The sequence below is a fragment of the Mytilus galloprovincialis genome, chromosome 3 (assembly GCF_965363235.1).
Source record: "Mytilus galloprovincialis chromosome 3, xbMytGall1.hap1.1, whole genome shotgun sequence".
In the NCBI taxonomy this organism is placed as follows: domain Eukaryota; kingdom Metazoa; phylum Mollusca; class Bivalvia; order Mytilida; family Mytilidae; genus Mytilus; species Mytilus galloprovincialis.
In genome coordinates this window covers 101475460-101501468 of record NC_134840.1, presented here as the reverse complement: position 1 = coordinate 101501468, position 26009 = coordinate 101475460, and the positions used below count along the sequence as shown (strand labels likewise).

The following is a 26009-nucleotide window of genomic DNA, read 5'->3' as shown; positions in this document are numbered from 1 at the left end:
ACGCATGCGTATATTAGAACACGTGTTGAAAATGGCACTTTCTACACCAGTATCTTTTTCTTCAAATGGAGAATATTGCATGTATTCAAGTCCTGATGGCGTTCTTAAAGTATATGATACATCGACCTCAAAAATCAGTCAACAGTATACTCCAAGTTCACACCTGACAGCAACGTGTACTTGTTTATCATGGGGTCCTAAGAGACCCAGTGCTGTAAGTCATAGAGATAAATTCAAAATCAGCAGTATTTATTTTTTAAACAAATATACTCATATCTACTCAAGAAAAAGTTAACCAATTTCCTTGCATAAGAATGATTGACCACAGTTTGATAATATGTCAACTATTCATGAAGCAATTGAAAAAAGATGTTTTTTTATTGGCAACCTGGGAATATTTTTTTGTACGGGTACACGACAACTCGTACTTTCGGCAAGTCGTACTCAACCAACTCGTACCCTATTTTTACCAACTCGTAACCATGTTTTATTTGATATTATTTATCTAGTTTATATGCATAGTTATTGTAACTTTCTTTCGTATATCATTATATAGCAAAATACAAATGAAAAAACAACTTTCAATGTTAATAAAATGCAATTATAATTGTTTTAAATAAGCTTATGTAATGCTAATCGTTAAAATATGCTAATCAGTGGTCATCTGTGGATAACATACTTACAAAAATAGAATGGATTTGTTAAAAGTCGAATAATCAGAGAGAAGTAAATGAAAACAAAAAATCGGTATAAGTGCGGCACTATGAACATCAAAGACCGTTGAGTTATACTTAAACAATCACCATCCTCACCGAAAAGAAAATGCATGGCTTAAACGTTGAAAAAAACCAAGTTTTGAGAAACCCATATTACTATTATTAATATAACAACAAAGCCTTGTAAAAATGTTTTATGATAAAACTCTTACAATGTGTGTGTAAATATTAGTGATACTAGTAGTTTTTTTTTAATACGTCTCTCATAATTCTTCTAAATATTGGCTTAATTTTTGTTTTAACTTTTATACTTTTACAAGCCAAATGTGCTACTGTATAATTGATGTCAATACGTATATAAATGATAGTAGTATTGTGATGAAATATACATATTAAAATATTGTGCAAACGTACATGCAGAAAGATTAGATCAGACATGAAGTTGTTTTGATAACGGTTAATTAATGGCACACTTCGTGTGTGAATAAGGGCCGATTTACTGGTAATCGACATGCTTCAGGTGTGAAACAATGATCAATGAATCACCGGCACGCGAACTGCAATACATAATTTGTTTATTAAAGTGTCACATATTACTTGTGATTTCTTATAGGTTAAAAAATTATCAATAATGTTTAAATATACGTGATGTCAAGTGCCTTTGCATAGAATTGTAAGTAAATTGGATTATGAAATAAAATTATCTATAATAATTATAAAAAATTAAACCAATACATTTTAATTCTTATAGGCATTTATAAAGAGTTGTATAATCAGCTAGTACAACAGGAAGAAGAGATAAATATTTACTACTTACACGAAAAAACAAGGCCGTAACTAGGCATCTCAGTGTTCTCCCCAGGCCCTTAAAGGACCACGGGCCCGCGATGTATAATTTTCTACCGCGGTGGTATCGTTCTTGCCGCGATGTATAATTTTTCTCCGTGGTGCTAAAGTTTTTTGTAAAAAAATCGTAAATCGGTAAAGATTGAGACGACTTGTTCAACTTTCCGTGAGGTTTAAAATTTTACATGAAAATTGACCAGTTCTAACCAGTTTAATCCAGATCTGACAGGTAGATTGTTTACACCACGTGATCGATTTACCTTTTGAGGTTAACCTTGATGATTGGATTTAATCGATGTACATGATTCTTTTGTGTTTTAATTAATTAAGAGATCATAATTTTAATAACAGACTTGTGAGGGACAAGCAGACATTTGTTAATGAACTCTATTACGCCAGACTTGAGTCAAAATAATTTGTCTGTTGGAAATTAATTGTGGAGTTACTTCCCCTGATTTTGCTTATCGCAAATAAATGCTCCTCAAATATAATTTCTCATTGAAAATAAAAATAAATTACAAATTGAATGCAAAATTATATTAGAATGTTACATTAAGGACAAAAACTTTCTTAGAACATACTAACAAAAATGTTTTGAAAATTATTTTTGAGAATCATACTTTTATTGATGCACAGACATATTATATTAAATTAGTAGATTTTTCTTGATATATGACTGTGCCAGGGCTGACAAGCCTACTGCCAAAATTATATCATTTCAATGTAATATAATCCAAAACAGGACTATAGCTAAATATGAACTAGTGGATAGATATAAATATATAAGTACTCTTCATGTCTGGAACAAAGTATTAACTTTAAAAATAATTTGTTGTTTAAAACAATCAGGTCTAAAACTATGGAAAATAGTTTTTAATCTACTGAAGGTTCTGTATCAAAATTTAATCTTGTTCAAAGTTAATTGTTATGGTGAAATCTAACATGGGGAATGTGTAGTGTAACTACAAGTATCAGGACAAAATGGCTTGATCAAAATATAAGAAGTGACTTTAGTTTAAAGACTAATTGTGCTTTCATTTATTTATTCTTCAAAGATATCAAAGTATACAAACTGTTTATTGATTTACTTTTTCTACCAATAATTTTCTGACCCAAAGTCCATACAACACAGTACCACAGTTAACAAAACAAAGGCAAAAAGGTAATGACAAAAACTAACAAGAAAAAAATAAGCGACGCAACGTGACACAAAATATTGTAAAATTCATTTCGTCACGCGTTACCCTGGTGCTATCCAAAAATCCTGGGGAGAACACTGCATCTTATTTTAGTGAGGCAAAATAATTGAGCCGAGCGAAGCGAGGCGAAATTTTTTTTTTGGAGGGTATGAAATGAATGGTGCAAAATCCTGCATTCTAGGCATTTTTAGAGAGTTTGATAATGTTTTGAATTTGGACACTTTTTATATAAATTTTTCATATTCTAAGACTTTTACTAACACCAAATTTTTAAAAACTTTATTTAAATTTATATGTAAGATAATCATTCAAATATCACTGATTTGAGTCTGCTGCCAGAACATAGAACAAACATCGATTCAGTAGAGTTTGCCAAATTTTTCTATGGCCGGTTCAGTCAAATTATTTCAGAATCACAACTTGGTCTGCTGATATCCTTATCGCGATGAACATGGCAAGCCCGCACAATCTTTCGCCACTCATACATGCTCTTTTTCCAAGTTTTCAGTCGTTTCAGGGCAGTCTGTGTTTCTAAAGGTAGCACATTATCATCAACACAATGATCAATGTCTTCTTCCAATTCCTTCCATCAGCAATTCGGTAGCACCATCGGTAGTAACATTTTTGTTTGCAAAAGGGAATTAAGATTTCTTGTAAGCACCATCATACAGTTGCAGTTACAAAATATTAAACTCGCTTTTATGCTGACAAAGAGTAGACAAACTAGGGATAGAATGAGATAAGATAAATGTAGTATATGATTCTATCTATAGAGTGATCATATATGATATGGGTACAGGGGAATTGGAATGGAGTTTTTGACGTTTACATGTAGGTCCATAATTTCAAATTATTTCTGGAAATAGTTGGTGGTATTTTAGTTCCAGAATCTATAAATTTAGGGGTTAGGGGTATGGGGTGTCCGATTCCGAAACCCCGAATATAAATAAACGAAATTCCGTAGTCCCGAATAAGTAAAGACAAAATCCTGTGTTAAAGGTTCTACCATTCCTCAATAATATCAAATTGGAATATGGGATATTCTTTCAATTTTTAAGGTTAAAGAAACATGGATAGAAACTAATCCATGCATGTTTCATATTATTTATATTTTATTTATCTGTAAAGAGAAAGATTAAAGTTCGTGAAATGAATACGCAGACAGGACTGCCCCCTTGCGATGACTTGATTTGTCAAAAGTTGGTTAAACGGAGAAATGAATACGCAGACAGGACTGTCCCCTTCCGAAGATTAGTACTTGATTTGTCAGTCTACTTATCGTTTTTGGATTGTTCTAATGAAGTTATATGCAATACTCAGACTCTGTTCACAGAAAAACTAGTTTACTAGAATTATTCCTTCTTTACCTTCGGTGTCGCTTTTCCTTTTCTGCAAGAACATGTGTTTAACTAGAGATCCATGATGACTATCGTCACTAGGTTAATGTTATCGAGAAACATCACCCGTTGAGATGCTGAGTTATATCCAGGAAGAATAGTTTAAAAGGAATGATGACAAGTTATATAGAAATTAAGGTTGAGACAGAACAACAAATGACTATTATATTGATCATGTATAGAAAAAATAATCAGTGTGGAAATTTTAGTGAGGCAATTGCCTCACTTGCCTCAAGGGTAGTTACGGCCTTGAAAAACTAAGACAGGCATGTTCAACGCAATGTTCACTAAAAAATATCCTTTTCATATTCTATATGGATCTACCTCAGGATGCATTGGGATACTTCAGGGAGTTAAAATATTCATATCTACGGATATAAACGTAGAAAACTTGTATTATAATGCTAAAAAAATATAGGGTACGACTTAGTAGAAGTACGAGTTGGTAGAAGTACGAGTTGCCGAAAGTACGAGTTGGCTGAGTACGAGTTGCCGAAAGTACGAGTTGACATGTATCCTTTTTGTACGAATCTAATTAAGCCATGACCATATGTTCTGGACGCAGCATCATTTAACCATTTATCTGTGGGATGTGTCCTGATTCCTGTCATCAGATTTAGACTGATTAAGTGGTTCTAAAATATGCTGCCATTTGTTAACTTTGGCCCTTGTGCTGCTGCAAAGGGAAATTACATACAGTACCATTCAAGAGTACCAACTCTCCGACACCCTACACCGAGGAAAATGTCGGAGCCACTCCGAAAAACTCCGATATTCCTCCCAAAATGTTGGGAGGAATTTGGGAGTAATCTCTCCCAAAATCAGGTAAATGTTTATTGTGATAACGAGCTCACTCTCTACACCGAGGAATTAATTGCCCTTATCCTACTTTGATCTATACCGGCACAAGACTGAATGGGTAATTGGATTACCTGACAGGTAAAGGTTGAAGTAATGAAGAATTATATTTCCGGTCTACTGTACCAGTTTAAGTGTCAAACAGGTGTATAATTTTAAATGTCTTTAATACTAATTAAATTTCATTTGTGGTAATAAAAACTAAAGTCAAAATATTTTCGTTTTTTTTGTTAGCCCATCTAAAAATATCTTAACCTTAATGTACTTGCTTTAAAAAAAAAACGATTATAAAATATAGCGGAATATGTGAAAAACAAAATATTCTACTACAAAGTTAGTCTTTATTTAAAAATTATAAGTCTAAAAGTTTTATATATGCAAGTAAAAAAGAAAATTTATTCACCATTCATTAGGCCAACTAAAATTAATTAGTAGATTTTCATCCAAATTTTTGAAAAAAATGGGGCGGGTGGGAGGATTTTATTTTTTAAATTTTATTTCATATGAAACCTTCTTGTCACGTGTTATTCGTATGTGCAGTATAATAATAAGCTTATATCATGTAAATACATCCATAAAGTATTTTATATAAGACGATAACAATCAAAACCAAGGAGTAACCAGAGACTCGTAAAACCAAAAGACATTTACATCAACAGTTACAAATAATAAGTAGGAAACAGCACGAACTCCACTAAATTCCAGGAGTGAAATCAAATGCTCCTGAAGGGTAAGCATTACCTGCACCGTATATGACACCCGTCATGTTATTTCTTTGTTCAGCTCGGTAATGATAGAAGGTTGTTACGACTGAGGAAGAATATCACAGATATATATATGATTGCTGACACACTTTTGTCATAATGGCCTATCAGCTCATGATGGCGACCATGAAATTGCTTGAGTGATGACCTTAATTTGATTGATTTATAGCCCTGTCTTAGCAACTTTTGAGAAAGCAGTATTCCTCGTTCAACAAAAATCAACGTACTTTGAGCTAGATTTAGAGTCACGTATCAATTGAGACACATATACTCCATATGCTGGTGCCGCTTTTTCAAATTCATAAATATATATGATTTGGCAACCACTGTTCTGCATGTAATTGCCGCTTTAGAAACCTATTTTATAGAACACAGCAGAAATGTGGAGAAATGCTCTCTTCAGTTGGACTACCTACATCAAATGTATTTCTTTCTAAGCAATGTTTTGTTGTCCTAATAAAATGAAGCAAATGCATTGGTATGCAATGCTAGTACGATAAGTACAGAATAAAATGAAAATGAAAACGGTGTTGAAATAATAGGCTTGGTCCTTAATATGCAAGATGCATATATAGTTACAATGTAGAACATAAAGTTGTTTAATGACTCTATCATGGGTATTGGGAAAGATAATGCTTGCTGTTTTTTCTACAAAAAACGAAAGACATGGCTAATTCTTAATCTAAGAGCTTGCTAAAATTAATAAATTAAAAATGCGTATGTTTGTCGATTTTCTGAACTCAATATACGGTCACCAATCTAAAAAGTTCATGCTCGTGTCAATTTCTTTATTCCAGTCAAATGTGTTCCACGATTCTTACGCTTTTGGGTTTCATTCAAAGTCCAAATTTCTTGACACAAAGTCATTGTATAAATAAAATAGATCGAAGGTGTGACTTGCGGTGATTTGCGTTCTTGAACACAGCGTATTACTCGTAACCGAATATTTCATGCCCTTCTCGTAATCAATCTCTATTCTCGGTAAATGATGTTGTCATCATAGATCAGCAAAATATATTGACTTAATCGTTCAGTAAGAATACTCTAAAAAATACGAAAACAGGAAATTTTACATGAAACGAAATTATCGACGGTTACCGGTAACGGAAATGAACAAAATCCGGAAATCGTAATTTTTTCAAAAATAAAAAAAATCAGGGCGGGAAGATTTCAGAGGGGCGGGCGGGGATGAAAATCTATCAATTGATTTTAATTGGCCTTAGACAAAATAATTGCCCCGTAATAATTGTGTAAATCTACAGCATTTTCTTTTTACGATTATCTAATTGCTGGAATGAATAAAAGATTTAAAAGCAAAATGTTGTTGTTAATTCTTTCAATTGTATTCAAGTTTTATAAAAAATGAAAACTACTTAATTTTGACCTCGATGTCTTCACCAGTAAATTAATATTTTATTGACGAAATGAGCATACTTGTGTAAAAATAACCGGAAACTTTCGTTAAAATAATTTGAGCAGTTAAATAAAATTACGTGTTTGAAAGTTTTGTATATTCAAGTAAAAAGGAAAATATTATTCACCATTTGTTATGCTTAACAATTACGGCATTTTCGTTTTACGATTTGTTGGCAGTACAGCAGAATAATAATACATTTCTGTTACAACAGGAATACTTCCAGCTGCATTAATTCAACTTTGTTTAATATTAACTTTCGCACAATGAATGTAAATTTGTGTATTTTCAACAAAAGATTTTAAAAACAATTATTTGCCGTGCGAAGACAATTCCACGATACACATCTCAGTTATCAACAGTTTGGGTTGAACTTGAACTTGACTTACTTAACAATGTTAAATGCTAAAAATAGTTAACATCAATGTTATCCACAGCACGAGTTTTTTAAAGGGCGGGAAAAAATATCGCGTACTAGTAAACTCAGGTGACCTTTCTGGCCGACCGTGGGAAAGTCCATTCAAGGTTTCTAAAGTTGCAGAACGACATTTTTGTGCAATCGTATTGAGGCTCCAGAAGGTCCTTTTACAATTGATTTATCGGGAAAATATAATTCTTATCCGAATAAACGTGAACACATTTTTAACTTTTTGAATTTTAATGTTTTATCTTTCAAAAAAGAAAGTACATTTATAGTTATATGTCCATGGTCAATAATATAGATTTACAGTTGGTGATGTATTAATTGAAATTATGATCGAAATTGTCCGGGGTGATTGATTGTATTCAAATAACAATAATCATGATAATACGATAAAGAAATGCCAATTGTAGGCGGTTGGGAAATTTTGAAAATAAAATGATGACTGATTTAACTGGAATAGAATATTATGATGGGCAATTATGAGGTTTGATAAATTTTATTAATAATTAAAGGATTGGTCAGTGACCTATTGGATAGCGATAAGCGGATTACTTATCATCACAACTTTTAACATCTTTTGTAAACGTAAAATGATTGAGCGTCATAAACTTGTCAAACACCGGTAGAATTATGGTACATTTATTATATAATTAATGTGAAAATATTTTTCACTTTCCAAATTCAAATGACGAAATTGATATAAATACTTTCGTCAATTTGAAAACCGTTCCGTAAAATGCGAAAATGACGAGCACTATCAATATCACTTGAAATTATTTTCTTTGTCAACAGAGTTGTCATTTAACAGTTTCTGTTCGTAATTTGAATTATTCAAGTCTGTATAAATGTACCGAGGTGGTGAAACATAATATTTTACATTGCTCAATAAATTAAGTTTACTTGATGATCCGATGAATCGGGTTACCGAAAAAACAACATGATTTTATTAGCCAGTTGATTTTTTAATAATGAACAATTAATGTGCTGATATTGCTTATTGAATAAGTTATAAAAGAAACTAATTGTGGCAAAATCGTCCTTGCTGAAAGAACACAGTTACACAATGTATGACCTGACCAGACTGTAATAGAAACACAAAATAACAATTTTCTTCATACTTTTTCGTATGTACGTTCTATTTTAAAGATAACGGCATAAGACACAAATATAAAGGATAATAATTATCTTATTCTAAATGATATTGTCACATCTTTATCTGTCAAAGAAAGGAAAACATTTGTTCAATTTATAATACCGTGATTTTAAAGCACACCTGTGCAACCAAGATCGATTAAATGTTCAAAGGTAAATTATCTGGGTAATCCAATTATGTTGTCACGCGTCGTTAATTTGAAGTACATCCGATGGGCAATAAACCAATTAACAGCCACGCGGTGTTGGGAGAGAATCTTTGGAGGATTTTAGGAGTGAAATCCGCGGTACTCGGTGTGATTCCGAGAAACACGGAAATCGGAGAAAAAAGTTATCGAATCGATATTTTTGAAGAGTACTGTACGGTCAACATGTGCCACAATACTTTGGGATCACTGTCATTGACATAAAATTTGCAAACCATTTGTCATCTTGTTCTTATGTCAGCATTTTTGAGGGACTTTGACATTTATATGACACCTTTTATTTCAAGGATGAGCTTTTTTCCCAAATATGAATTGATCATGATATTTACGTATACTTCAAAAAGAAAGTTAAAATGTAAATTGCTTGTCAATATGATTTTATCTTTATATTTTAAGAAAACACCAAAGAAAAAGAAAAAAAGGAAATCCTTATCAGACGATTCAGCTGAACAAGAGAAAAATGATATTGTTGCAATAGGAACCAGTTCTGGAAATATTCTATTGTATAGTATAGTAAAAGCAGATATACAGAGTCAGTTGGTAGGTACTAATGCATAACAAGATGTGCTTATATAATATCCTTTAACCAATCAATAAAGGTAGTATCTCACATAATATACATGATGTATGACTAAAAAGTTAAACAAATTGGGACGACCCATCAAATGAGAAATACTATTCTAGTGTTTAAAACTTTATTTTTAAATCAACATTTTATTCATGAAAAATGTAGCAAGTTTCCCATATCATGAATAGTCCTACAAATACAAGACTAAGAAATTTTCCTAATTTTTTTTTTGATTTTTTTTCAAGGATAGTAATTTTTGATACTTAAAGTAAAAAAAATGGCTGTTTGAGAGAAAAAAAAAATTGTTTACTAAGATCGGAAATATTGTGAAATAGTAGTTATTACTTTGAATACTGTAAACCTAGTTAATTTCATGACTTGCGAGGAAAAAAGAATATCTTCCGTTATGTACTTAAATATATTGAGTAATAAAATCCCAAAAAGTGATGTTGAGTAGAAGGTGCACAGATATATATATATATTTATACTATTTGGAAATTTCTTTTCAGGATAAAGGTCACAGTGAATCAGTAAATGACCTCTGTTGGGATGAAAATCAAGGTTATTTGTACAGTTGTAGCAATGACCATAATGTCATCCAATGGGATGTCTCTACAGCTAATGTTAGACAGTAGGTATCTCATGAGGGTTGTCCTCTAAAGTCCAGCTAATCTTATGAACTTAGCCTTGTTCAAAACTTCTCGCAAAATGAATAACAGATTCTAAAAATAGCTTCTGAAATCAAATATAAAATTGCTGATGATACTGGAGGATAATTTTCCTGAGTATATATCTATCTATCAAGTGCATTCTTTAATGTCTTAACTTATGAAAAATATATCTTTGAATATGTTTTTATGATATTTAGTAAGACAACAAAATAGACTTTTACGTGATTTATGATTTCATGTGTAAACAAATTTATTATTGTTTTTCAGCAAATGGAAAGCAGATAAAGGAAGTGTACATTCAATGTGTCTGTGTTCTTCTAATCATTTGTTAACTGCTGGTAGATCAATTAAACTGTGGAATGTAGAAACTAAAGAATTGTTAAAGGTAATTTTGGTCAGAAAACATTTTGAAACATTTAATATATTTATGCCCCTGCCGTAGTGGAGGGGGTATAAAGTTTTACCATTGTCTGGTCTGTACGTACATACATACATCTGTCCATACATCTTCCATACATCCCAAAGTTGTTGTATGTTCTCTTACTTTAGTTTGCCTCAACCAAACTTGTACACAATACTGATTACCTCAAAACAAGGATCAATTTAGAATTTTGGTGGGGTCACTAACTACTATAGTGTTATGCCCCTTTACAAATGGAAAAATTGCTGAATTTTTTATTTCTGTTCTCTAACTTTAGTTTGCCTAAACCAAATTTAATGTAACTTATTTATAATATTTATTACCACAAAACTCAGACCAAGTAAGAATTTGGGTAGAGTCACTTTTACCATTCTTCAGTTATGTCCTTATATAAATTTATAGGATATGCAGGCGAGGGCTTCATCTGTGTCCCATGAACACATTCCCAATTTATTTATTTTAAATGAAATAACACCAAACATATAAACGAGGAAGACAGTCAAAAGTGAATTGTTTCCACACACATTTTTTTCAGTAACAAATATGCCAACACATTTGATTCATATCATTTCCTCAGACTAGAAAAACTCTTTTGCTGCTTGTCTCCTTATTTCTTAGACATGGTATGGATACTGTCTCAATTGATATGTTCTTCCCTTTGGTTTAAACCCAAAAACAAATGACATTGAATGGTGTTTAACATCAAATATATTGACAGAAAGATAACAATTCAAATCAAGTCTATTTGCAAGATTAAACATAATTGTCATATTTTATTTGAAACATAAGTTTGATTGGTTTGCATTGGAAAGCTACAGGTGAACAACATAAAAAAAAAAGGAGTTTTGTATGAGGCAGTAATGAAAATTTCTTGTTGAATTTGCAAGGTTTACTAGAAAGAGAAAAAAGATAATTCATTATATCCACATTGCTGCATTTGAAGAGTTGTGTTACTAAATGTATTCCAAATCATATGGAAGGGGCACATTTAACATCTAAAATTCACTTAAGTGCAAGTTTTTGTTTTTCATCTTTATATGAATGAATGCTGAACAATTCCCACAGTTGTTGGATGATAACCTGATCTACATCTACAATCCTTTCTGGAATTGTTGTGAAAAGATTTGTAACAAATTCCTGTTGATATATTTTTATTGTATTTAGAAAATAGTGTTCTGTCTATATCCTGATTTTACAGAATTAAACGTGGATTTGTTTTTTAACCATTTTGTTTTCTCCTTTCAGACATTTACTGGTCATAAAACAGAAATTTTCCGTCTCCTTCCGTTACCACTGTCAGCAGATGCGTCAGATTCACCAGAAAATATGTATTTTTTATCGGCAGCACAGAATGATAGAATCATTAATGCATGGTGTGTATACAAGTTTTAATTTTGCATTTTTAAAAGAAATGAATAGTAATTTAATTTTGATGAACATGAAGAGAACGGATAATGCAAAATAATGCATACCACAGACTCCCTTAACACACCTGTAAATATCCTAAGCAAAGAATTATCACTTTTATTGTCGTTCTTCATCTCACTTCTTAACAGGAAACAAAAGCTCAAACCTAGATGACCCCTATCACTAATTAGAGTTGATGTTAATCATTAGGTCTCCCAAACAAAATTTGGAGACTTATTGTTTTTGCTCCGTTTTTTTCTTTATCTCCCGCCACTTTAAAGATAAACATAGCGGTTCTCTGCATTTTGATATAACTAACTGGTTAAATATTTAACATGTTTCATTCCAGGCAAATAAACACATCATCTTCTGATAAGAACTCAATAACATCATTTTCACTGCCCGAAGAACCAACATTATTGGATGTTTGTCAGCAGTCGACAGAACAGGTACAGTAGATATCTTATCAATATTAGAGGTCTTTTAGTTATATGAGTATACACCCACACACTCATTTGAAATTCAATACTTGATAGATATCACACAAGAATAAGACTTTAAAAGTAAAACAGTGCCATCCTTTAGTTAAATACTGTTAAATTATTCAGAACTTTTAAGCATGAAGGATCTTAAGCAATATGAAACACCATATTTGAACAATTGACAGATTACATTTTGTAGTTTGTTCATTGTTAATAAATGCTGAAGTCTAAAAAGAACAAATTTGTAATAAAGCAGTTATTTTTTATATGAATCAGTAAATATTGGATATTAAAATTAATGATGCATATTGAATTTATTTGAAAAGAAATGAGGATGCTATCTACAATTTCAAGATCAAACAACACAAAATCAAGATTTTCTGCAATAACTTGCTTATAGTACTGTAAAGCACCTATGGCAGTTTTGACAACACAAGGCCAAATTCTGTATACACACTATTTGAAGAAAAAGACATTTATAATTAAAACTTTTTTTAAACATTTTCAGGTTGTAATGTTATGTGCTGTAACAAGAAGTGGACAGGTTGTAATATTTGAGCACAAATTAAATGGGTAAGGCTTTGTCTATGTTATATGTAAAGCTCTTAATTGCGTCATTAAAGTAAATATCAAAGTTGTGAACAAAGCTTAACTAAAACTTGGACATTGAAAGATCTCTAGATACCATCTGCCTTTTGACAAATTCATGTCACTCTTCCAGTTGCAGGAATTCCTCGCTGCATTGAAGACCCATTGGTGGCCTTTCGGCTGTTATCTGCTCTTTGGTCGGGTTGTTCTCTCTTTGACACATTCCTGGTTTCCAATCTCTATTCTGGTATTAATGATTACAGGAAAGAACATTAATAAATGTGTGAAACTAATTGACAAGTAAAAGCAATCCAGTAATAGAAAAGATACTATTACTGAGAGCAAGCTATAAATAAAAAGAATGATTTATTGCTCTTCTTTCAGGAGATTAAAAAAGCCATTAAAACCTAAAGTTCTCCTTCAAGTATCAACATCAGGTGCCAAGGACAGCTTACCGTTACCTATACCTATACTGGCAGCACAGATTTGTGATCAAGACATTCTAATTGTACATGGAAACTTCCTTAAACCAACATTTGAAAGAGTGGTAAGTAAAATCACAATTAAGTTTTATATGTTATCTCCCTTGCGGTTTAGGAATTGAAATTCAGTTTCATTTCTATTAAACTGACAAGATAAAAAGATTTGATTTGAATTTTTGTGTTTTAACCCACTTTTAAGCACCACATTTAGACTGGTAAGTTTTTATTGGTGGAGGAAGCCTGAGAGCCTGGAGAGAACCACCGACCTACAATAGGAAAAAGTAACAATCCTAGTCAATTAAGATTGGAGTGGAGTGTCCCTTAAGATAAAAAGAAGAAAAATTGATATTAGTTCATACAACAATACAAATTTAGCTGGACAACACTAAACAGGCAAAACTATGCATACGATCTTTCAACAAACAACACTGAAATCTTTTTTAATACCAAGTGATTGTCCTAAAAAAATTCTAAAAGTATATTCTCCGTTTTATATGGAATACCATTGCTTTATCAACCTTTACACATGTGCTTAATACCTGCACATTCATATCAGTTTTGTCTAAACAGTTAACCAGTATGACTTATCTAATAACTTGCCATTTATTATTATTTACAGCGTTATAATTCTGCTGATCCCGTACAGTGTTTAATCAGAGAAGATCCCAGGAAAGTCTCACTACAAACAGATAGAAGTTTGTCAAAGGTAAGCTGTAACATACACAATTTTCTATTTCTCACTTTTCTGCTTTTCTGAATTCACCATCTTCACAAATGCTCATAGTTGTTATATGGAAAGCATAAGATGTAAATAAACATTGAGAGCTACAACAGCAAGAAGCCTTTACAGCAGTCAAACCTGTGTTAAAAGTCACCAACATCTAAGCAAAAGTTTTCAGGTCACACTATTCTTGCCATGCTATAGTAATGATTTTGCTTTTTTATTTGCCATTCAAAGAACACCCCTTTTTAATAATGGGTCCGCTTTCTCTTGTCTAAAGTACTAGTGTGACCTTTATTTATAGGTTTAACTTCTAAAAACTGCAATGTCAATAAACATTTGTCAATCTTATTTGTAAAAAATAAACAATAATTTATTACCCACCTTTACAATACTGGATAATGTAATTTAATAGGATCTGTATACAGTTTATAGTTGACCTATGTTTTTATTATTAATAACTATTACAAATACTAATGATTTCTCTTCCCTAACCAGATACAAACCCCAGATGTTTCCAAAGATTCTACAGTGTTGGTACCTGGTCTGATGGCACCCAGTGGTCCTTCTCAGGAACCTGGAAGGAGGTCCAAAAGAAAACCTTCAATTACAGATGTAAGTATCATGGATTAGGACTATCATTTATCATGACTGGACCCTGGTCTACCACTGGAATCTGAAGAAAGTTTCAAGAACGAAGCTTTCATGAATGTAGAAAATGTTTATTGCCTTTAATTGATTACCAATTTGGGCTTGTCTTTAACCTTTGTCAAACTTAAAAATTCAGTGTGTACATGATCTCGGTTCTAAATTTTCTTAGTCTCTGGTTTAACAGAATTTGTACAATGAGAGATGGTGACCATTTCCTGGGTTCTCAGATAGAATACAATTTGTTTGCGGAAATGAAATCTGCCGATAGTGCATCTTAGGTCAAAAGAGAAACAAATTCTGGATAGAGTTCCATATGGTACAACAACCATTATAAACACAATTACCCCTTTTACTTTATTATGTGGGGTGCCATATGGAATCTTTCCCAGTTTCTCCCATTAGTATGATAATTGTAGGCAAATTATACTTAAATTTAATCATCTTCAAAACACTCCTCAAGATAAATCAAGTTTCTGTTTCTATTACAGATGAGTATGGAAGAAAGATTGAATGCTATTAGTGTAGATCATCCTAGTCACCCTACAAGAGAACCACCCCAGGCTGACACGTTAGCCAGATTGTTAACACAGGGATTACAGAGTCAAGATAAAAAATTAATAAATGTAAGTATAGTAGATTATAGTCACCCTACAAGAGAACCACCCAAGGCTGACACGTTAGCCAGACTGTTAACACAGGGGTTACAGAGTCAAGATAAAAAACTAATTAATGTAAGTATAGTAGATTATAGTCACCCTACAAGAAAACCACCCAAGGCTGACACGTTAGCCAGACTGTTAACACAGGGGTTACAAAGTCAAGATAAAAAACTAATTAATGTAAGTATTTTTAGAACTTGAGTCATTAATTAAAGGACTTTTAAGGCCAGGTATGCAGTCCAGGTGAAAAAGAAATATAGAAATACAAAGTACTATAAACTGTCTTATTTTCATGAGCTATTTATTTACATGATGTGATTCAATTATAAATCCATCTGAATATGTCAAAATTTGATATCTTTTTTATATACATACATCAACAATGAAAAATATGAAAACAGATTGCTGTGAAGCTGGTTAGTTCTTATCTAAAGTACAGCCAAATTAAAACAGTTAAATGTTATAGTTAACCCTTACTGCAAGATTGACTAGTGGATATAAATATGTTCATCCCTGAAGGTTTAAACCTTTGCTATTAAAGTTGAGCATCTTTAAATCTGTAACCTCATCCTGTCAGAATTAGGGAAGTTAATGTAAGTCTTTGTGTAGTGTAAGACGTCCCTGTGCCACAATTTTGTGGGGTCTGTAAGTGGCATATTGATTGTTAATTTGTCTTGTCATGAGAATCAATTAAATATTTTCCACTGTACATTTAGCAATTGTTTTCTTGTAATTTTAGAATGTGCTGATGCAAGCTTCAGAAAAAGTTGTACAGAATACTGTTCGGAAGTTACCTATACAGGCTATTATTCCATTGGTTCAGGAATTATCATCTAGAATGCATACACATGCTCAAAGGTAAGTACTTGTTTGTCATCTTAGTTATCATACCTTTGGTTCATGAACTATTATCTATTATAACAATAAATGTCTATGAGACAGCAACCCAAGGAATAACATAACCAAGAGATTCTAGAGGGCAACATACAGTCTTCAACAATAGACCAGTCTCTTAGAAAATATTTAACGCTCAAAATCTGTTTCAGTTGTTGAAAGTTTGTGAATAAATGTAGATAACATTTTTCAAGGAATATCCATTAACACTAGAATTTATGTATGTATTTATTATTCCACTGTTCAACAATTTTTCAGAATTTTAGATGTTTTTCCGCACTTTTCATAACATGTGTGATTATTTTTCTTATTAGATTTATTTGTGTTTTTCAGTTCATCGAAGATTCTGAGATGGATAAAAACACTGCTGACAATTCATACTTCATATCTTATGACAGTAAGTGACATTAAAGAAAATATCAAGAGGAGTTAGTCAAGAAATTTTGAGGGAGGGAGCAGGAGGGTTTTTAAATTACAACACAAGAGAAAATGTGTTACAGCAGAATTTTATGATATAGATTTGTGGGTGGATTTTGAAAGATAAAAGATCCAAGTTTTCATGAGCCTTTTAGTTTTATTTCAGATTCATGTATTCATTTTCTTCTTTGGATTTTTATCTAAGAAATTTATATCAGCAATATATTAAGCAAGTTCAAAAATGAGCTCAGATTTTACAGCAATACAGGAGTACCACCCTTGGAAATGGAAACAATATTAAAAATAATTGTAGTGTAAGCTATCTTCCATGTTTATTTCTTGGAAAATTATATGGCCTACATAGATATAATTGACAATTATTGTAGTTGCCCCTTTGGAGAAAATATGTGCTGTGGCCGAGGACATTGGAATGTGCTTCTTTCTTATTGTTGATTGGTAAATTTTAATGTTCTTGTATATTTAATATTTGTAGTTTCCTGATATGGTTGAAAATTTAAGTACCTTATACCAGATGATGGATTCAAGAACAATGATGTTTAACAAGCTGTCTCGCTTACAGGGAAAATTAGACCTGGTTTTATCACAGGTAAATATAGGAAAGAAATACCTATATATATTTACAGCCGATTTCATTGAGTGTGTAGGTAAAGCCTACAATAGGTAATATCTTTTGAAAGCTTGTTTGCTAGCTGAACCGTGAGGTCATTAAAAGGTAAGGTAAACTACCCTCCTTTAAAAGTAGACTAGTCCGACAAATAATCTATCTATCTGTAGGGCTAGGCTACTTCAAAAGGAGGGTAGTATACCTTACCTAATAATGAGTTCACAGTTCAGCTAGCAAGCATGCTAACCAAAGATATTCCCTTTACTTACACACTCAGCTGTAAAAAAATGTAAGGTCTTTAAAAATATATTTTAAATTCCAGCCTAATTTGAATAATTAATAGATGTTCAGGGGTGTGGAAATGCTATGCCCGACTCACCCGACTCGTACATTTGAACAACCAGACAAGTAATTAGTTTTGTCTTGGTTGCCCATGGACAAGTAAAAAAATATACAAGACAAAGTTCAAATCCAACAAAAACATAAAATTAATTTCAAAACGTTTAAAGATGTTTAATTTATGTAAAAAGAAACCAATGTTCAGCAAGTAAAAACATAATGTTCATGATGATAAATATTACATGATACCGAAAAAAGATTGATTACCAAAATAAATAAAAATAAGTATGCAAACCCGAGTCGCGTATTATTGCATTGGCTTTGTCCATTGACCTGGGATCGTCGATTAGGTTTTATCCATCATTTACCGGAAGTGTCATTTCTTTAAATTTTGTATCGAGTTCAGATTGATAAATACTTAATAAAAAGGTGGGCAAGCAAGACAAAAAGAGTCATAAGTCGAGTAGAAAACCTTAAATGCAAATGGAGGACACAGAGAATTTCAGACATCGTGGATATCAGATTGCCCCTGGCTATCTATGGAAATTCGGAAAATAAATTAAGTTTTTGTCTAAAAAGTCGACATTATTTGTTGTCAAAGTTGAAAATAGAAGGGACGCTTGCCCATCAAGACAATAATAAATAATCAAGAAAAAAACATGTGTGTCAGTTGAGAAAAACACCACAAAATCAATAGTTTATCTATTATTTAGTTTACAATTCTTCAATCACTGTCGTCAAATTTAGGAGATGTACCTACTGGCTACAATTTTTATTCAAAAACTACTGTAAAATTGTCCTTTGCATGTCATTTCATTGGTTGGTTTGCTGTTAGGTTTCTGTCCCATTGGTGTTAACCCATTTCATACTTTCCTATTTTTTATACGACCGCAAATTTTGAAAAAATTTTCGTCGTATATTGCTATCACGTTGGCGTCTGCGTCGTCGTCGTCGTCGTCGTCGTCGTCGTCGTCGTCGTCGTCGTCGTCGTCCGTCGTCCGAATACTTTTAGTTTTCGCACTCTAACTTTAGTAAAAGTGAATAGAAATCTATGAAATTTTAACACAAGGTTTATGACCATAAAAGGAAGGTTGGTATTGATTTTGGGAGTTTTGGTCCCAACATTTTAGGAATAAGGGGCCAAAAAGGGCCCAAATAAGCATTTTCTTGGTTTTCGCACCATAACTTTAGTTTAAGTTAATAGAAATCTATGAAATTTTGACACAAGGTTTATGACCACAAAAGAAAGATTGGGATTGATTTTGGGAGTTTTGGTTTCAATAGTTTAGGAATAAGGGGCCAATAAAGGGCCCAAATAAGCATTTTTCTTGGTTTTTGCACAATAACCTTAGGTTAAGTAAATGGAAATCTATGAAATTTAAACACAATGTTTATGACCACAAAAGGAAGGTTGGTATTTATTTTGGGAGTTTAGGACCCAACAGATTAGGAATTAGGGGCCAAAAAGGGACCCAAATAAGCATTTTTCTTGGTTTTCGCACTATAATGTTAGTATAAGTAAATACAAATCTATGAAATTTAAACACAAGGCTTATGACCATAAAAGGAAGGTTGGTATTGATTTTGGGAGTTTTGGTCCCAACAGTTTAGGAAAAAGGGGCCCAAAGGGTCCAAAATTAAACTTTGTTTGATTTCATCAAAATTGAATAATTGGGGTTCTTTGATATGCCGAATCTAACTGTATATGAAGATTCTCAACTTTTGGTCCCGTTTTCAAATTGGTCTACATTAAGGTCCAAAGGGTCCAAAATTAAACTTAGTTTGATTTTGACAAAAAATGAATCGGTTGGGTTCTTTGATATGTTGAATCTAAAAATGTACTTAGATTCTTGATTATTGAAGTTTTTTTGGTCCAGTTTTCAAATTGGTCTACATTAAGGTCCAAAGGGTCCAAAATTAAACTTTGTTTGATTTCATCAAAAATTGAATCCTTGGGGTTCTTTGATATGCCAAATCTAACTGTGTATGTAGATTCTTCATTTTTGGTCCTGTTTTCAAATTTCAAATTCTACATTAAAGTCCAAAGGGTCCAAAATTAAACTAAGTTTGATTTTAACAAAAATTGAATTCTTGGGCCTCTTTGATATGCTGAATCTAAACATGTACTTAGATTTTTAATTATGGGCCCAGTTTTCAAGTTGGTCCAAATCAGGATCTAAAATTATTATATTAAGTATTGTGCAATAGCAAGTCTTTTCAATTGCACAGTATTGTGCAATGGCAAGAAATATCTAATTGCACAATATTGTGAAATAGCAAATTTTTTTTTAATTAGAGTTATCTTTCTTTGTCCAGAATAGTAAGCAAGAAATATCCTATTTGTGCAATAGCAAGAATTTTTTTTAATTGGAGTTATCTTTCTTTGTCCAGAATCAACTTAAATCTTTGTTATATACAATATACAATGTATATACACTTTTTACTACCAACTGATAAATTTAAATAATCTTTACCATTCAGTGATAACAAGCAGTTTTTTTACATCTTAATATTTTATGATGTATTTAAATGAGTAGTTATTGTTGCAAACTCCATTAGAAATTTGAATTGATATCAGTTTTGAAAAAGGGAAACGGGGATGTGAAAAAAAAGGGGGGGGGGGGGTTAAATTTTTCTCATTTCAGATTTCATAAATAAAAAGAAAATTTCTTCAAACATTTTTTTGAGAGGATTAATATTCAACAGCATAGTGATTTGCTCAAAGGCAAAAAAAACCTTTTAAGTTCATTAGACCACATTCATTCTGTGTCAGAAACCTATGCTGTGTCAACTATTTAATTTTAGATTTAAAAAGTTTGAAGAAGAAATCTTTAATTGATTTGTAAAATCTTGGCATTTGTTTTGTGTAAAAAAAAAAACATGTAATGTCAAAAATTTGATCACAATCCAAATTCAGAGCTGTATCATGCTTGAATGTTTTGTCCATACTTGCCCCAACTGTTCAGGGTTCGACCTCTGCGGTCGTATAAAGCTGCGCCCTGCGGAGCACCTGGTTTACACATATAAACAAATAGATTTCATTTGTTTGTGATGCACAACAGTGCTAAGTTAGAATCATATATTAGCTAACAAGAAATACTTCAATATTTATTGGGATCATCAGGGCAAGTAAATTTTTAGGTTTCACTTGCCCGGGGACAAGTGCTCAAAACAAATATTTCCACACCCCTGATGTTTAGAAGTCAACAGTAGGGGTAGGGGTATCATTGTCGAGCCTTCGACTTTAGTCGAAAAAGCGAGACTAAGCGATCCTACATTCCGTCGTCGTCGGCGTCGTCGGCGGCGTCAACAAATATTCACTCTGTGGTTAAAGTTTTTGAAATTTTAATAACTTTCTTAAACTATACTGGATTTCTACCAAACTTTGACAGAAGCTTGTTTATGATCATAAGATAGTATCCAGAAGTAAATTTTGTAAAAATAAAATTCCATTTTTTCCGTATTTTACTATAAATGGACTTAGTTTTTTCTGCGGGGAAACAAAACATTCACTCTGTGGTTAAAGTTTTTAGAATTTTAATAACTTTCTCAAACTATCCTGGGTTTGTACCAAACTTGGACAGAAGCTTGTTTATGATCATAAGATAATATCCAGAAGTAAATTTTGTAAAAATAAAATTCCATTTTTTCCGTATTTTACTTATAAATGGACTTAGTTTTTTCTGCGGGGAAACATTACATTCACTCTGTGGTTAAAGTTTTTAGAATTTTAATAACTTTCTTTAACTATCCTGGGTTTGTACCAAACTTGGACAGAAGCTTGTTTATGATCATAAGATAGTATCCAGAAGAAAATTTTGTAAAAATAAAATTCAATTTTTTCCGTATTTTACTTATAAATGGACTTAGTTTTTTCTGCAGGGAACCATTACATTCACTCTGTGGTTAAAGTTTTTAAAATTTAAATAACTTTCTTAAACTATCCTGGGTTTGTACCAAACTTGGAAATAACCTTATTTATGATCATAAGATTGTATCCAGAAGTAAAGTTTGTAAAAAGATTACTCTGTTTTTTTCTGTAATTTACTTTCAAATGGACTTAGATTTTCTTACAATCATAAAATAGTAACAAGAGGAATATTTTTATTGATTTTTTTCCTCATTGTTGTTGAGCCTGTGATTTACAGCAAAAATAGGCGAGACACTGGGTTCCGCGGAACCCTTACAAATTTTTTGATTGTGGACTTCCTATTTTGAATTTACTCTGAGTTTTGTAATTTTGTTATTTTACTTTTTTCAAGTGTATAATGTTGTATTAGAAAGTTAATCTTTGGGGAGGGGGGATGGCACTTTTTTGTACAGATTCATTATTTGATAATTTACAAATAGCATGATTTCTAGTGAATGCTTTGTAACTTCAGATAACTAAATGATTGAAAGGTTCAAAATGTTGATCTTTTTCCTCATATATTTTAGGTTACAGCACAAGACCAACCAGAAGTAGAAACTGAATCATTAGAACAGCCATTGTTAATGTATCAAGAAGGTAGACAATATTTTGCTTTATTTATTCAAGTCCCTTTTGGTCAAATAGCTCCTTATTTATTTAAGTACTAAACCATCCATTGCTCTCAAAAACTTAGGTTCAAACAGTACTAATAAAGGTTGATAAAAAATAATCATTTAGGACAATGTAATTGTTATACCTGCTATATGTTCAAACACTTCTTTACCCTATTATTGTATTAACATAAGAATTATTTCCCTTGTATTACAGAATCTTCGGATGAAGACTTTGGATTGGATGATTTTGCTCCAACACAGTCAGATACAGAGGTAAGATTGGTTTAAAATGGTTATATTTTGTGAAGTTGTGTACTCTGTCTTATCAGATGAAAATAGAAAATAAAAAGAAACTGTATGACTCATTCTGTTGGCTTTCAGGTCAGATAAGAGGAACTGGTTTTATTTGGTAAGCTTAATTTAATGTATGGTGTAGATCTTTACATTCTCAATGTATACTGGTTTTAAATGGATAGTTGTTTCATTGGGTAAATCTTATTTCTAAATATTCAAGAAATGTTCTGTTTTCAATTGCAATACAATAAAGTTTGATTTTTGTGGAGTGCTAGTTTTACCATTTATTTTACAACAGAAAAAGGTTACCATGAAGGAACAGTAAATTATACCTTAAAACCATATAATGAAATGAACACTCACAAATACAAATTGCAAGTAAGAAAATTTTTATATGAATGATATATTGAGAAATATTTTTATTTGATACTTTTAGGATAATGTAGATTTATTTGATGACATTGAAGAGATGGATAAGACACCAGACCAACAGAATGGGGATGAGGAAGAGAAAGATTCTGATGATGATAATGACGACGAAATGGAAGATTCTCCCATGGAAAATGGTGATGAAGAAATGGAGTCTGAATAATTAATGAGAAACAATAATGAAACGGTGCAATATAAATGGCTTCCCAAGCTGACTGACTCGACTCTGCTCCAAGGAACTGGAATAGATTCTGGGTTCATGTTAAAAGGAAGTGTATTCAAGGGCTGATAACTATTCTAAATATAGAATGTTTCTGCCAGAACTGTTCTTTGTAAAGTCAGAAGCGTTCATAAAAAAGTGACTGATATCATTACTTAAAGAACATTCTTTTCCTGGAATGATATAAAATTGTGAACTCAGGGGTTACCTTGTTCAATGAAATTTTAAATTAAAAGTAAAGAAGGATTGTATTATATTTTAAGAAGTCAAACTTATTTGTGTGGCATGTGTATGTAAAGTTTTAACCTCAGAATTCATTTTCCAGTGGTGCATAAGTGTTTGTCTAGAGTTGCTTCCCTTAACAAATGAAATTGTCTTTTCTCCATGGATAATGGGAAGATAAGAAAGCATAAGAGGTTGTAAATTGATAAAAAAAATCATAAAATTGATTTATATATAATTTGACAGCCTGATCAAACAGAAAGCAAGGTATCCCCATACTTACCAATGCAAAGTTTTTTTGCAGTCTGCAACTAAATGCATTTTCCAGAACTTTGACCTGGAAAGTAACTGTGCAAACATTACATAAACATTAAGATTAAGAATAATTTGTCTGTAGGAAATTTTTTAAACAAATAAAAAGGTTACTTTGCTGTATTGTCAAAGTGCTATTATTTTGTGCATGTTGGCATTAATCATAAATCAATTAAGGGTTTCTTAAAGTATTTCTTATCAGGTTCTTTGAGAAGTATTCTGGTAAATTGTATGTATTTTTCTATTAAAGAAATGTAATTATGAAATCACTTTTAGCTGCTCTATTTATTATTATTATTGAAGAAAATACTTGTCATTGAAAATTATCTTTATTTATTAAAAAAATGTTAGGTATAGCAGATTCAGTTTTTAAGGAGTGTTTACCTTACGAACTATGATAATAAAGAACACCCTTACTGAATGTTGCCACTAGGTCAAAGGTCAAGTTCAAAGCAACAGTTGAAAGTCTGAAATTGTCTTAAAATTCTGTTTTCCATAAAATTGAATATACAGATAGTTTTCAGCATGAAGGAGAAAGAATACAATTCGGTTTTGATGTGTTAATTGCCTCATGATAAGTGTTTGAATACAAATACTTGTATTTACCATTTATATTTATAGTTGGTAAAAATACTGTGAAACTTGAGAGGGGTTTTATATGCATTTAGTTTGTCTCTGATGGTTATTAAATAAAACTGGCTTTAGATATGATAGTGGAAAAGATGTTTCATTAGTTTATGCATTTATTTCATGATAATTTGGAATGGGATATTTGTTTTCTGTAAGCTTTGTAAATTGGCACTTGTTAATTTTCTATTGTTCTCAAGGTGCTAGATGATTGAAATAATTCTATGTTATTGGTGCATAATATATACCTGAATTGTATATATGACTACAAATACATGTGGTCACAAATATACAGGTCTATAAAAAGAATTTTATGGGTGTCTTGTCCATCAAATACATGTACTTTGTATTCAGTCAGATATAGTACTAATTATGTGGTCTCCCACCAGTTCATACTGGACTACAAAAATGTTGGAGTTGAATCAGTTAATTAAAGAATAATTTTTGAGAGAGTTCAAATATAAAAAAATAATCTTGCATATAAAAAAATATGCAAGAAGTGATGGCATGAGAGAACTGTCAGAAGTTGAATATTTATTGATATTTCAATTTGCACTAGTTCTTTTTTGTTGCATTTTACTTTAAATATCTTTTCTATGAATTCTTAGTTAGGTTTGATAGCATTAACTTTGGTCTGAATGAATGACGTCAGAGGAGTGAAGTTATCAGTTTATTTATTTTCTTTAACAACATTATTCCACCAATATGTGGGCCATCTTGTGTTCATTTAAACCTACATCATGTGCATTTGTAACATGTGTTTCTTGAAAGGAGAATACATAAAAATAGGGCATTTATACCCTCAAAGATAGGAGGGAATTTTAGTAGGTTTTGGTTTTTTACTTCTGAACAAGAGAATCCTGTATATGTTTACTTTTTGTATATACATGTATAAGTAATTGATAGTCTGAATGCCACTATGGTAAAAAAAAAAAATATAGCCAAAATAATATGAGCATTCACAACTTTTCTTCCAAAAAGGAAATTCTATTTTTAGTTTTGTGATGACTTATTTTGTTTTAACTATTTAAACCATAATTACTGAGATAGAAAATTGTCAAATTGATGGTTAAATTACCAGAGCATTATTAATTGCAATATACAAAAAATAATGAAATATTTATAGGTAAAATTTTAATTGAACGGACCAGAAAAAAATATTATACTGTGTGTGCAAGTTTGAGTGTATAGTTTAAATATATGGACTGCAAATAAACATCAATCATGGCCACTGATCATACTTTGATGAAATAAAAATTGTCATGTCCTTGATCATGTTATAAATAGTCAGACATTTTTTTATGAATGAATTAGTATGTAATAAAAGTTTTATTGTTATTGTTGATGTGTACATTTTGTTAATGATGATGTAAAATACATATATAAATCATGCTAAAATATTGAGTTAAAAAGTCAATAAAAATATTCAGATGAATGTTTGTTATTATTTAAATGGAAACCAAACCAAAAAAAGTTTTCT

At 31.5% G+C, this 26009-nt stretch overlaps 1 protein-coding gene across 1 annotated transcript; it reads left to right on the top strand.

The window, feature by feature from the left end:
* The first annotated feature begins 4 nt into the window (after positions 1 to 4).
* LOC143069562 (WD repeat-containing protein 43-like) lies at positions 5 to 25964 on the top strand. Its single transcript, XM_076244258.1, has 17 exons — positions 5 to 214; positions 9373 to 9516; positions 10054 to 10175; positions 10483 to 10600; positions 11882 to 12009; positions 12393 to 12492; positions 13034 to 13098; positions 13498 to 13660; positions 14215 to 14301; positions 14815 to 14931; positions 15456 to 15590; positions 16366 to 16484; positions 16854 to 16917; positions 17431 to 17544; positions 22339 to 22408; positions 22640 to 22698; positions 23156 to 25964. The coding sequence occupies exons 1-17, from the start codon at positions 5 to 7 to the stop codon at positions 23309 to 23311; spliced, it is 1971 nt and encodes a 656-aa protein (XP_076100373.1). The 3' UTR covers positions 23312 to 25964.
* The last annotated feature ends 45 nt before the right edge of the window (positions 25965 to 26009 follow it).